Below are 15,106 nucleotides of genomic sequence, written 5' to 3' on the forward strand. Positions count from 1 at the left end.
TCATATCCACACTTTCATGTACAGCAAAAACTTGCTAGAGATATAAGATATTATCAATGAGGTTGTTCAGTCTCAAAATGGTGTGATCCTACTTACTGAGTCAAGTGTAAATGTAGAGTCACTTTTCACACCCGTCACTGCCACGTCAAGGAGAAGGCATCTGACCGTGTCACTCTTGGTATCCTGTTGGGGGTGTGGTTTTGTTGGCTTCATTAAGCAGCAAACTCCAGGTCACACTCAGGAGGTTTGCAAGCTGGAGGTGAATCAAATGGGATGAGAGTTAGCATCTCAAATTCTGAGGTCATGGTATCCCAGGTGGACCATTTGAGGTTTTGTTCATGAGTGAAGAGAGAGATAAGCACAAGATTGACAAACTGAAATGGCAAAATATAGGCCGAGGAGCTTGGCATTTGTGAATAAGTCAGAGTGGAGCCTCTATTCCTCCACATTGAAAGGAGTCAGTTAAGGTGGTTTGGGCATCTGACAAGGACGCCTCCAAGGTGCCTCCTATTTGAGTTGTTTTAATCATGTTATGCTGCAAGGAAGCCCTGGGGCACACCCAGGATATGCTGAAGAGCGTACATCTCTCGGCTGGCTTGGAAATGCCTTGGAGGTAGCCAGTGAGAGGGAAGTCTGAACCTGCTGAACCTGGATCTAGTTTTTGCCTTGGCATCTGCCAGACCCACTCTATGCTTGACTTGTCAATAGTAGTAGTGCTAGTAGGCAATAGCAGTTTTGTTTGTACAGCACCAATCCTGTACATATAAATAAGTTGACAAGTTCACAGACTATTTTGCAGGTGTCTCCAATAATTATTTAAAGTTAGTCACTGTAATCTTATTTCTGCTATCTCTGCCATATTTCTGCAGGCTTTCCCACTACACAAATGTGCTTTTATCAAAGTGCAAATCAGCATTACTGTAATCCTGTCAACATATGTGGAAAAAAAATTAACAAATTAAATGCTGGTTGGTGTTTATATTATTTGAGTTTATATTCCACTTTATTCGGATTTTGGTAATGTGAAAGATTAACTCCAAGATGCACTTTCTGTACATTTGGAACACATGAATGTGAATAAAGAAAGACTTGGCAGAGGCGAGAGATGAAAACACACTATCCACTTTACCTGTTCTTTTCAGGGAAACATGTGATTTATTGGTAGGTATCATAATAGAAGCCTGTTAGAATTTGATGGCAGAGACATCAAGCATTCTGTGAAATCACAGAAGTGTGTGTACCTGTCAATTACAGCCAGTAGAAGTGTCATAGCCTTAAATGGTTAAAGCGTTTTTCCTTACGCTTTGGGCCAATTCTAAGACAACTAAAAAAAAAAACCTGCAAAGGACAAGGCTGTGACTGGAGTATGTCTAAGAGCAGTGTTAGCCTCTCTGTCTCCACTCTCTCTTATTTTTAGGCATGAAGAGACAGCAAGGTGTCACAGTCTGGCGGTGTCAGACTGTATTAATTGTGAAGAGTGGACCCAAAATGCAGACACGAAGGAACTTGGACCAAAGCTTGAGTATTAACAAAAAGCGAGCCATTTAACAAGGCTGGTAAAAGGGTACAAAGAAAAGGCAAGGCAAACTGAAGTAAACTAACATCAACCTAAACTGGGAGAATTAAATAAATTAAATAAACAACAAGGAAAAACCTAGACATGAAACTTGGAAACATGACATGGCAACCTTGGAGTGAACAACAGACGACCTGACAAGGAATGAACAGAAACACACAGACTAAATACACACAAGGGTGATTGGGGGAAGTGGAAACACATGGGGAAAGAGCTGGCACTGGTCTGACATAACGAGACAAAGGAAGCAAAGCTGACTACACTGACATAGGACACAGACTTTCAAAATATAACAGGAAACATGTGACGCAGACAAGACAATATAAACTTGACAACATAAGACACGCAGCATGAAACACAAAGGGCAAAGGGAGAGGGAAACTTAAATACAGCGGTAGAAGACACAAAGGGAAACTAATAAACAACTTAGCTACCCTAAAGAACTCAAACATATCATCCAAATAAACTAAAACTCAAAACGCTGGGTCAACAGACCCAGGAAGGTGACAGCAAGGGCCACTTTTGGACTACTGTCTAAAAACAAAGCAGCAGATCAGACTGTGCTGCTGAACTGGCTCATGAGTTATTTAACATATTCAGCTTCTTGCTATCTCTGTGCTCTGCAGCTTACTGCCTCAAAGAATCCATTAACATACATGTGACCCTGCATTAATGACTTCAAACCAACAGTTCTAACATCTGTGGTCACTGAGTCATTCAAGGATCACACTTGCATACCTGAAAACCTGATCAGCTCCGCTAATGGACCCCTAAAAGTGTGTATACAGGGCCAACAGACCTGCTTATGATGCAGTGACTCATCACAGTGCTGAAACTTGGAGTTATCTGTTTATATACATTTCCTTTGTGGACTTTTACCACCTGAAATCCCGTTAAGCTTCCATAATAATCACTGGACATGTATATTGACCCTCTACATCATAGGTGTCAAACTCTGGCCCGCCATACCAAATTACTATCAGAGCTGGCCTACTGGTATTATACAGCTAATATATATATTGTCTAGTATTAGGCTTTGCTTGTTCCATATTCAGTTTTTAAGCAAAACGTGTTTGAGTCCATAAGAAAAGATTCATTCTTATATCTGGAGGAATAAATATATTTCAACAAATATTAACGTTAGCCCGCGACGTTGTTCCAGTTTTGAATTTTGGCCCACTGTGTATTTGAGTTTGACACCCCTGCTCTACATCATGAAAAGTATAAACAGCATCTTAGTAACTTTAGGGCACATTATTAAAAACAGCTCTGATAAAAAAAAAAGTGACATATGCTGCTGGTAAGTATATTTTTTCTCTGAATCGTGACTCTATATATCTCACTGATGAAGCTGAGGGAGTCTAAAAATTACCCTCTGTAATATTCTTAATTAACAAAGCCACAAGCTTCTTGTGGTTCTTGTTTTTGCTTTAAATGCATTTAAATAGTATTTCTACATCTCAACAGTGTTTTCTCATTCTAATTGCAATATTTCAACTGTGTTTTCAACACTCCCAGCTGTGGAAAGATAGGAGCTGTGCAGTCATAAGTTTGGGTATGCCTGTTAGTTCAAGGGTTATTCAGACTTTTTAATTTAGTACCCACATGGTAGAGCAGCACTAAAGACTTGAAAGCTATGTGCCCTATACGCCTGCTGTTCAAATGCTGTTTCTATTTCTGATATTCGGATAATCAGGAGATTGCTGACTTAGATGGAGGGCAGCTGAATGAAGGCCCAGTATGACATAAAGATCATTTTGACCTGTGAATCATGCAGCGCTACTGCAGTACAGCGTGAGAATAAACATATGGAGTTCGATGTAACAGGTTCTCTTTAAACAACGCAGAATGTTTTTGGATTGCCTAAAATAGCCACCATGTGACAATGTCTCAACCAGTTTTATGAGACTGTGACTTGTATTTACTTTCAGTTAACAAGTGAGTTCAGTGGTACTGCTGGCATACAGTGGCATATAACCAGCAGTGAGACGTGGCAGGTGTGTGAAGTTCCGGTTTTTCAGTGGAGAGGGGGAAATGACTCACTTGGAAATAAGTGACATAATATTTTTATATTGTGAACTCTGGTAAATTAGTTTTCCACTGATTGACCTGTGCTGCTACTGGTTCTAAGGTTTACTGCATTTTGTGGGTTTAGTCAGTTGCATCACGTTGTATGTTACATAAACTGTCATGGAGGCTTCTTCAGTTTAAAGGAGAAAGAATACTCTTTCAAGGATGTCAGTGCTCAAATTTTGGACCAAGGTGGCAATCTATGACCACTGTGAATGATCATAGTTGAACAGAGTTGGTGACTTCTGACACCTACAGTGCAGTTTTGAGATCTGTTTCCAGGCATTTCAACCCTTACTCACATCTACCTCGGGTGACCTCGGTAGCGAAAATGATTGTCGAATGAGGCAAGTTTCCTAATGAGGCTGTACACTTTGGCCCTAGTGACAGTAAAACCTCGGCTCGTGTGATGGACCACCTCCAGAGAGTGTCCTTGTCTGGGAAGACTCGGGGTTTTTATGTTTGTCTTCCTTTTCCTCTCACTTGATTTTTTAGTTTTCTTTCTCCACACAGGCGAAGTGGTGGGAAAATGCTTCCATGGGTCATCAGGCGGGGCCCTCTCTCTGATTCCTTGTTCTGAGTCTCCTCATCATCCAGAGTATTTAATGGCTGGATGTATGGCAGATCTTCGTCAGATCGTTACACCTCCCATGGTGGTAATTAGGCTATCCATGTTTGCTTTCCATCCGAGTTATTTACATTTATTAATTTCATTTCTCCCTCTGCCTTTTTGGAGTTAACTCCGTGAACCTGATTTCTTACTTACCTGCATCCCCTCCAAGTTTCACTCAAGACCCCAGCCACACTCATAGCCATGCTCCATGCTGCTCGCCTTGCCTCTCTGGGTGCCTGCTTGCTGTTCCATCAGACCATCCACAATTCACATCTCAAAAATCTGAAGTAAAACTTATTTATCTTACCTTCACTCTAAAGACAAAAGATTCTTAAGAGAATCAGAACAGCTTAGTGATTTGTCCAATAAACCTTTTAAAACTGTGAGTTAAGACTGTGTTTTGAGTCTGTCCCCTGCATTAATAAGATGGGGGGATAATCCTCACAACAGTTATCGCTCTGGCTCATGGATGAAAGGTGAAATGCCTTGGTGAACCTTAAGAAGTTGCCATCTTTTCAAGCACTAATAAAATTAGTGCAAAGGTAGAATTTGTCCTGGCACTCATTAGCCATGATGAAATAGGCACTTATTCAGGAAGCTATTTTGAGACATTATCTAAATTAACTTTAATTTCAGTGGTCAAAAGAAAATGGAAACACATGTACAGACTACCCAGTAAAACCTGATTTAAAAAAATATAATATTAAATGCAGACTTTGCCCAAAATATAGTTTTAAACTTTTTTTTTACCTCGTATGTCTCTACTGCTACTCATGACCTCATCTTTAAATAACCACAGTCTGTCTGTGTCATTGTTACCACAATGCTGCACAATAGCCAGTAAGACCTGTACTTACTGTCCCACGCACGTTTGAATTCGTTCCATAAGTCTTTACTCACACCCCTTCAGTGGTACTCGCTAAATGCTGAAGAATCAGAATCAGAATACTTTATTAATCCCGAAGGAAATTAGGGGAAGTACAAATACTGCAACTTTATTGACATCTGTATGCACGAGAGTGATGACAAGAAAATAAGGATGCTTGCAGAGTCTGCAAGTGGCACCATGGGATGACTTTACTTTCACTGATAAATCCTCCGGAAGGACTAGCAGGCAGCAGTAGATGAAAAGTGAACTGACTGATGGCATATTTTATTGTATTAAACTGCCTGTAAGATTTTATTAGTCAAAAACTGAAGGTGTTTGAACACTATTTCAGAAGGTCTCAGTCCACATTAATGATACTAAAATGGCTTATTTATCCAAAAATCTAGAAAGTTACTGTGGCAAAAAAACAATATTAATGCATCGCAGAGTAAAAAAAGCTAAGAAAGGTAAACAAATTACACTGAAGATGTAGTTTGGGAGTAAGAAGACCTTTTTGCCTCACAGCAAGGTCTTAGGTTCAAATCCAGTTTGCATGGTACTGTGCACTTGCTGCTTACACAGTTGGAGCTGGAGAAACTGGAGAGTGGGGTTTAGCTTAATTAGCAATTCTAAATTGGCCGTAGGCGTGAATGTGAGTGTGAATGGTTGCATGTCTCTGTGTTAGCCCTGGCAGATTGGTGTACCTCTCATCTCGCCCTATGACAGCGGGGAAAGGCTTCAACTGAATTGGATAAGGGGAAGGATGGTGTAATTGGGTAAAAGATCATTTTTTGAAAAAGCGATTAAACAAACCGAAATTTAAATATGACAAAATGAAGAGCTTGGGTCTAAAATGAATACAGGCATTATTGTGTGAGATGGTAAAGATTTTCTCTATGTATCCTAGTGGCAGTGGAGCTGAAGCATAAATTAGAGAAAGTGTTCAGTTGTATGTCCAGTAAGTGGTGCAGAGGATCCATTAGTTATGCCATAACTCCTGGGTATACAGCACATTTAAGCTCTGCTTAACCACAGTAGTTAAAAAGAGCCTTTAAAATATGCAAAGACAAAAGACAGTTGATTGGTATTTTAAGACGTAACAGTCAGCAAGTGTGGAAAAAGTCAGTTATGAAAGTTTCTTTGGGTGTGGTCCGGAAAAACATCAAATAGAAGGGAGTCATATTAGAGATACGAATACCAACAATTACCTCTGCTGCAGAGAATGACTTCATCAGAGCTACCAGGCTCAGAAATTGCCAATCACCACAGAGTAGAGCGCACATAAATACTTCCCAGAGTTTAATTAGCAGGCACATCCAAACGTATGGTGTTCAGAGGCGATTGTACAAATCAGGCCTTCATTGTTGAATTGCTGCACAGAAACCAGCACCGGGGGAGAACAGGACAATTATAACTGCTCGGTCCGAGAAACACGAACAACTTTAGTTTGATGAGCCAAAATTAGAGATTTGCTCCCAGCTGGCATGTCTTTATGAAACACATTGAATCTCCATAATATGGGTCCCAAGATAAAGCAAGAAGGATGAGATCCTTATTTTGAGTGGGATTGTATTTGTGTTTGCAGCAGCTTAATGAGCCAAACCATCTCTGTACACTTTGCAAGGACTTTTTGACCAAGAGGCAGCGTGACTGCCTAACTTGACCAAAATAAAACTTTAATTCAAGGAGGAAAAAAAAAGTGTATTTCAACAGTTATGTCATGCTTTTTGTTGTGGAGAAGGCACAGTATCTGGCCAGTATTTTTAATCTTATTGAACTGAAGTGAACAAAAAGCTTTTGTTTCCTTCCCTTTTCACTTGCTCTCCTGACTAATCTGTGTATCAGGGACATTTTGCCTCCTCACTCACACATCTGCTCATCGCTAAATACACACCGAGACCTTCCTCTTGTGACATTTTATTATCTTACGTTCCACACTGTAGTTGGCTTGTGGCACAAACAAAAACAGCCAGAGGCTGAGAAACAGCAGTTGGCTATACTGCAATACTACGCTGTTTTCGACTAGTTGGAGCCACGCTTGTAAAAAAACATACTCTAATCTTTCTTTCTACTTCCCTGGGCACAGACTGGTGATTGATATTGATCTGAAGTGTATGCATTTGCACTGACTTTGATCTGTGTGTGGTGATTCTCAGGTGATTTTGCATCCTTTGAGGCCTCGCATGTCTCCTACACAAGGTGGTGTTTGGGTCGCCGTCATCTGGATAATGGCCAGCTGCTTCTCCCTCCCACATGCAATCTACCAAAAACTCCTGACCTTTACATACAGGTAAAATGATTCACAGTCATTATGTAGAGGCACAATTCAGTGAGGTTAGCTATGGAGATGGAGGTTCTCTACTTTATGTACTGATGGATGTGGAACAGGTTTGCTCTGTGTCAGATTTAAAGGGAAAAAAATCCGAAAAAGAAATATTGGCCTGATTTAAAAAGAACGAACTTAGTCACAAGAGTTACAGAAAGTAGGCGAAAACAGTGGCCAAAAGTCGACACAACAAAGTCAAAGAAGCAAAATGAAAACTGGAATGCTCAACTTGGTAGCACAAAAGCAGTCTGGCAAATTGGAAGAGCTACACAGGAGTTATATCTACAAAGGAGACTGATTAGCTAATTGAGAACAAGTCACGCGTTCCCAGAGTTCAGAATTCAAATTTCTGTGCAAGCAGAAATTAATCGTATACAAAGAATTTCTTTTTTATCTCTTAGTATTTTACTCTGTGAAAATGTATTCATCTGTGCACTTTCCCTTTTCACCCAGTTTTAGGCTCTTATCAAATTTTTATATGCATTTTACACACAGTGTGGTTGCTTTTAACAAAAAGCATCAAATTCCACTGGGCTTTGAGTTACATACTAGTGAGAATCAGAGCAAACACAGATGAAGATTTGCCCTTAAATACACCAAAGACTTTGTGGTTGTGAGCCTTCTGTGGGGTGTGAAGCAAGATCACGGCTGAGTTCTTAATGAATTCATTAACTGGTGTGACCAGTTTTTCCTCCAAATTAATGTGGATAAAACCAAAGAAATGTTTGCAGATATTTGTCAGAGGTCCCTTCCCCATGCACTCATGTCTGATTAAAGGGGAGGAAGTGGCTTAAGTATTACTAATATATGCACTTGTATCCTATATTTCCTGCTCTGATGAATGTTTATCCTGATGAAAGTCATACACAATATGATGAATAACTCTTTGGTTTAAAAAAACATCAGGTAACAATGAAAAGTGAAGAGCTAGAATAACTTTAAAATAACTATGAACTAATAAACTCAGTGGATCAGAGACAAATGTTGTTGTTTTTTAATTCATACTTCTCTATGAAATAACAATAGCCAATGATTATTAATATACAGTACTGGGTAAAGGCTCGAGCTGCACCACCAGTCAGACTTTCTTGTAAATTTAAAGTGGTTTAGCTCTCCAGGCTTTCTGAAGGTCCGTCAGAGTTTTTATTTGGATATTGGCAAGGCAAGTTTATTTATATAGCACAATTCAACAGCAAGGTGATTCAAAGTGCTTTACAGAGACATTAAATAACAAAAACAAATAAAAAAAATATTATTATTATTATTATTTTTATTCAAATGCAGCTGAGAACAGGTGAGTCTTCAACCTGGATTTAAATAAGCTGAGTGTTTCAGCTGATCTGAGGCTTTCTAGGAGTTTGTTCCAGATATATGGAGCATAAAAGCTGAATGCAGCTTCTCTGTGTCTGGTTCTGACTCCGGCTGATTTTTCACTCATTTTCAGTCCAGTCCTTGTACCTGACCATTTTCAGAGGAATGTTTGTACTTGTTACTTAACACGGTACTATGTATCATTCAAACATATAAAGGAACCTTACTCAACAGATGACCCAGAAGTGTATCTATACATGAGAGACATTAAGAACAAAGAACCAATTTTCAATTGTAATTTTAGGAACTTTATTTTATTTTAACCAGCACCCTGTCACAAAAGTGCATCATGTGTTTTATTTTCTTTAATTGAATTTGTTAAAAATGGCAAAAATAATAATATTTGATAGACATAAACTACTATTTTTGAACTAGTAATGTGATTCATGGTGTGTCCTTAAAAAGATGTGGAAACTGGATGAGAGTTTAAAAAAAAAGTGGCAGGCCTAAAAAAACCATCTACAGCAGATGAGTGTCAAGTCCTTAAAAATAGGAAAATCTCTAACAAAGACCTGCTGCTTTACTGTTCATGACCTGAGAGATGCATGTGTCCCTTTCAGTTTCACTGAAGTTCATTGAAACCTCATAAGAAAATGGAAGGGTGGCTGTCAAGAAGCCATTCTTGCTGAAAGGATAAGGGTGATTTGGCATGTCACATTACACCAGACCTGCACTGAAAATCAAGAAATCCAATCAGAAATTTTGGGTTCGAATTGATGACTTATAGAAAAACACTGTAAGTCATGGATTGGCCTCTCCAGAGCCCAGGCATCCACATTATTGAAGCAGGCTGGGATCATGGTGACAGAACAGCCAACATCCAAAGAGGTGTTTTGAATGTCCTTCTAGAAGCCCGGAGAACTATTCCTGAAGACTACTTATTTAAATGAGAAAAACCTTGCCCAGAGAGTTCAGGCTGGGTTAATGAAAGGTGGTCGTACAGTCAATCATTGACTTAGAAGCTGGTTAGAATATTACAGCTTCAAGGTTTTTGTTTTGCCATATATAATCTGTATTTCCATTTATGTTTGCACATGTTGATAAATCATTGTACTTATTTCCCATTTTTCCTGACAAAATATAAAGATTTCTGCACAGTACTGTAGTATTTTCTGTCTTCTGTCTTTCTCCTGACAGTAAGGAGAAAGAGCGAAGCCTGTGTGTCCCAGACTTCCCAGAGCCGTCAGATGTCTATTGGCAGTACATTGACCTGTTGACCTTCATATTGCTTTACTTGCTGCCCCTCCTCATCATCACTGCCTCCTACACCATAGTGGCCCGTAGACTGTGGCGCCACAATGCCATCGGTGACACCACAACAGCTCAGCATGCCACGCAGAGAAGGAAGCGCCGGAGAACACTGGCGATGCTGCTTCTGGTGGTCGGAGTGTTTGCCGTTTGCTGGTTTCCCCTCAACTGCTATGTGGTGCTGCTGTCCAGCCAGGCCATCCATTCTTCTAATGCCCTTTACTTCTGCTTTCACTGGCTAGCTATGAGCTCCACCTGCTACAACCCTTTCATCTACTGCTGTCTGAACCCCACTTTCCGTCAGGAGCTCCAGCTCCTCGTTGACAGGTGCAGGAAGAGACGACGGGCAGTGGTCGGCTTGGATCCGGAGCTTCGCCCTGCAGTACCTCACGCTCCATGTCACAGAACTGCCTGGCCCGACAACCAGGACTCCTCGAGGCCAAGGAACGTTTGGTCACACCCGGTCCAAGCTTCCTCACAGCAGAGTCACCCTTCTTCAAGTCAGTCCCACAACCTGAAAGATGCACATGTGCTTTTCACTGCCCGGCAGGCGCTCACAGGGAGGACCGACATCCTCTCAGTGGAGCCCATTGTGGCTGTGAGCTGACTGGAGACAATCCTGGACTGAACTGAGTTGTTTAACCTCTTAAGCCCCAAGCCTAACTGATGTCCTGCCTTTTGAGGTTAAATCTCTTCTAGGGCTTCATCAAATAGGGCAGAACATTTGGTAATCTCAGATCTGTAAGTCTGGGCCAGTAATTTCAAAAGCAGCAGGGTGTGGAGTGGCTTTTGTGGTGACTGTGAATTGCTGAAAGATGTGACTTTTTCTCCCCTGAAGCTTATAAAGCAACCGCTCCACGTTCACACATGCTTTTTCTCTTTTCACGCCAGTTTTTTATTTGATTTCCCTTCCTGATGTTTGTTAAAAACAATGTCCCCGAGCCTTGACAAATGGATAAAGCATTCATCATGTTACTTAAACATCTTTTTATATTGTATTGTGATGGAAAAAAACAAGAAAACCTTCACAGACTGGCTGGCAGGGTAGCAATGAAGTTCAGTCTCTGTGAAAAAAAAAATCCAATGTTCAAGTTTAACAGGATCAGTTGCTGTAAGATATGTCTTAACAACCTTGGTTTACCATTCAGGACACAAGGATGGATTCTCAGAGGGAAACTGAACCCACCTTAGCGTGAAAATATCGTCATATTTATCCGCAGACCACCTGAAATCCATCCTGCTGCAGTATTTTTCCTTGGTTTTCCTTTGATTTGCTGTCATCTAGCCAGAGGATTTGTAGAATATGCACAGAGGGAGAAAAAAGAAACAATTTCTATCTTTCTTACACCCGAAATTGAATTAATCCAAAAGTGATTTTGGGTTGTGAGAGGTGAAAACATTAAAAACAAACTATCAAAGATCTAAATAGCACTGTGACATGACGAGAAATTGATGTTATGTTTGTCTCATGCATACACAGGTCAAAACAGGAAATGAAAAAAACTATCATTAATAACCTTTTGATTGATTTCTTGTATTTTCAAACTAGAAGACTTCTCATCCCATATTTTTTTTCTTTCATATTCACTGCAATGCTCCAGTAGACACCGCACAGTGTGAGGCTGATGATGACCATGATTAAATCCATCTCATGCAGCAGGAGGTGTATTCAATGTAGGTGGGGGGTCGGGGTGGGGTGGGGACAAATAATGATGAAATTGGCAGCGGCGCGGTGACCAGAGACCATGGGCGAATTGAAGCGATGGCTGGGAAACAACTGTAACAGTTAATGCTGACAAAGCCTTGTAGAAACTGAAGGATGCCACAGACTGATGAGAAGGGATGCATGCACGCGAGGGTTATCTGTCCACTAGACACCAACTGTCTATTTGGACAGAAAGCAGGGGGGGCGCAAACATGGACATTGTGGCATCACTTTTTGTTGGCATTTTTCATGCTTTTCGTATAAAAAATGTTGTGCAATAGGGTGACAGTTGTGAACAGCACAAGCAAAACACTTTGCAGGATTTTGTTAATGCTACTTAGGGTTCATCTGTGTTTTCTTACATGTGTGTGTTCTTATCTGTCTGTCTTTGCTTCTCTTTCTCTTGGTTTATTCAATCTCCCGTCTTTTTGTTAATGGGTTCTTTCCCGTTGCTTTTACTTTGTCTTTTCCTCACCTTTGTTGTTCCTCGGTTCCAATACCTCATATATAAGCGTTTCAATCAGGTCGAGGTCTGGAACACAAACAAATCATTTGTGTGTACGAAACGCTCTCCTGGAACAAATGGTAACAATTTCAGACATTTTCTTTGCTCATTTACACGTTATAATAAATATATTATCAAGTTAGCTTTACTTTGCTCCATGGTTTATCTCAGTGACTGCAATGCTCCCAGGTCCTGTGGTTGCAGAAGAAGCCTAAAACGTTACTCTTCTAGTTGTTATGCTGTGTTTGGCTTTCTCCAAACATGGTGCTGCACATCATAGTCAAACATCTCCACGTTGGTCTCATCTATCCAAAGACATTGTTCCACGGGTTTTATGGTTTGTTCAGATGCAACTTTGTAAACCTAAGCTGTGCTGTCATGTTCATTTTAGAGAGAAGAGGGTTTTTCTTTAAAAGTCTTTTTCTGATTGCACTACCAACGTGAGATGTAGCTCTTGTTTTTGTTTTTTCCTTAAGCATTGCACTGTCTGACCTCACCTGAATCCTCAAGAAAAACAAATTGCCAAAACTGCTGCTTTAATAAAGATGATCACACTTGCTAGCGATGCCTGGCTGCTCTTACCCTTCTAATTCCTATTGAAGCAGTGAGGCTGTACTTAATTTTTCACAGCACTGCATAGAGTCCTGTGAACACACAGATAACTGTATCAGCATATCAGCAAGTTTTGGCACAAGATGGAAAACACACAGCCAGTTTACATGATAATGGGCATTCCTAATTAGTCACACTGATCATTTGTTTACATGAGTCATGTAAACAAAAGTAGGTCCAGTGGATCGTATGCTAAAATAGCTAACAAAAAAGCACTGGACAGCCTTTGGTTAGTATTTAGAGAATTGGATCAGCTCTTTTTATAGATGGCATTTAGATGTTTTTGGGCCACTACACTCAGGAAGCAAAAGTGACCATTCAAATGCAACCACAGCCTCTCCCTCGTTCTTTTCTGTGGTCCCTGACTTCATTTCTCTCCTGTGATTCTTACCTGTTTTTTTTCTGTTCCCTTTAGTTTTTCCTCCTTTGGTTGTGTTTTGGATTTATTTTTAACTTGATTTTATCTTGATGTGTTTTTGTGTCAGCTGTCTTCTTTAAAGCTCGCCATTTTCCCTGCCAATATTTATACCCACTTTTGTCTATACAAGAAATCTCCTTCATTTTGTATTGCTTACATGTTTAAGTCAACATATGCACTGAAATTGTGAAAAAAGAGAAAGAAATCACTTGCTAATCTCAGGTAGACAGGTAGAAAGTATGGAGACTAGGTTAAAAGACACCAATAATCTCAGTGATGTACATTCAAAGACAGTCATACAATCTGAAAAACTCACATCGACCTTGAATATTCTCAATGTTGTATTGAACTTAAAAAAAAAAAACCCATATACTTACTTTCTGATGCATTCAAAGCCATAATTCACGTCTGCACCTTTGGTAGGTATTAGCGTTACTCTGGCAATGAAAGGAGGCAAACTGTGTACATAAATTATAATATGTGGTGGTCACGCATCAAAGTCAAAAGTCAAAGTCAAAGTCAAAGTCACCAGCTGTTCAGCTTTGTATTTAGATTCATCGTCTCCTATTAAACATAATCTCCATCATCTACACGCACGCTGAGAGCATGTTATTGCAGCACCACAACGTTGCATAGACATTTTGTGCTATGTTGTCATGGCGATCACAGGTGAAACCAAGTATTTTGAGGGAGATTATATGTGTCATGCTTTCAGCTTTGAATGGTATAACATTGTGCACCAGCGTTGCTGAGTGAAACGGTTTAGGAGACTTCAGTGTTACTCTCGGGAACTCTGAGACTCTGTCTGATGTGACATTTCGGCGTCAGCACAGGCGGCCGCAAAACCTTTGTGTTCAGCGTTAACATAAATATCGTGCTCCCTCGTTTTTTTAATGTTCCAGTAGGTGAAAATAGTAACGTGTGCACAGTTGCATGATGGGTGTTATTGTATGCAAAAGAAAAACGGCGGCCTGTTGCTTGATTCGAATGAGCTTTGTTGTGGTTTGTTTGCTGCCTCGCGGGCAGAAATGTACAGTGGCTTGCAAAAGTATTCGGCCCCCTTGAACTTTTCCGCATTTTGTCACATTAAAGCCACAAACATGAATCAGTTTTATTGGAATTCCACGTGAAAGACCAATACAAAGTGGTGTACACGTGAGAAGTGGAACGAAAATCATACATGATTCCAAACATTTTTTTTTACAAATAACTGCAAAGTGGGGTGTGTGTAATTATTCAGCCCCCTGAGTCAATACTTTTGCTGCAATTACAGCTGCCAGTCTTTTAGGGTATGTCTCTACCAGCTTTGCACATCTACAGACGGAAATTCTTGCCCATTCTTCTTTGCAAAACAGCTCCAGCTCAGTCAGATTAGATGGATAGCGTTTGTGAACAGCAGTTTTCAGATCTTGCCACAGATTCTCGATTGGATTTAGATCTGGACTTTGACTGGGCCATTCTAACACATGGACATGTTTTGTTTTAAACCATTCCCTCGTTGCCCTGGCTTTATGTTTAGGGTCGTTGTCCTGCTGGAAGGTAAACCTCCGCCCCAGTCTCAAGTCTTTTGCAGACTCCAAGAGGTTTTCTTCCAAGATTGCTCTGTATTTGGCTCCATCCATCTTCCCATCAACTCTGACCAGCTTCCCTGTCCCTGCTGAAGAGAAGCACCCCCAGAGCATGATACTGCCACCACCATATTTGACAGTGGGGATGGTGTGTTCAGAGTGATGTGCAGTGTTAGTTTTCTGCCACACATAGCGTTTTGCATTTTGGTCTCATCTGACCAGAGCA

General features: G+C 40.4%; 1 protein-coding gene across 1 annotated transcript in view; it reads left to right on the forward strand.

Annotated features, from left to right (window-relative positions):
- gpr83 (G protein-coupled receptor 83) overlaps positions 1 to 14,394 on the forward strand; it is a 36,352-nt gene extending 21,958 nt beyond the window's left edge. Inside the window, exons 3-4 of the mRNA XM_026171055.2 lie at positions 7,284 to 7,417; positions 9,962 to 14,394. Coding sequence (XP_026026840.2) covers positions 7,284 to 7,417; positions 9,962 to 10,679 — 852 coding nt within the window. The 3' untranslated portion in view covers positions 10,680 to 14,394. The remainder of the gene's footprint in view (positions 1 to 7,283; positions 7,418 to 9,961) is intronic.
- Positions 14,395 to 15,106: the final 712 nt, after the last annotated feature.

The sequence above is a fragment of the Astatotilapia calliptera genome, chromosome 6 (genome assembly GCF_964374335.1).
Source record: "Astatotilapia calliptera chromosome 6, fAstCal68.1, whole genome shotgun sequence".
NCBI lineage: Eukaryota > Metazoa > Chordata > Actinopteri > Cichliformes > Cichlidae > Astatotilapia > Astatotilapia calliptera.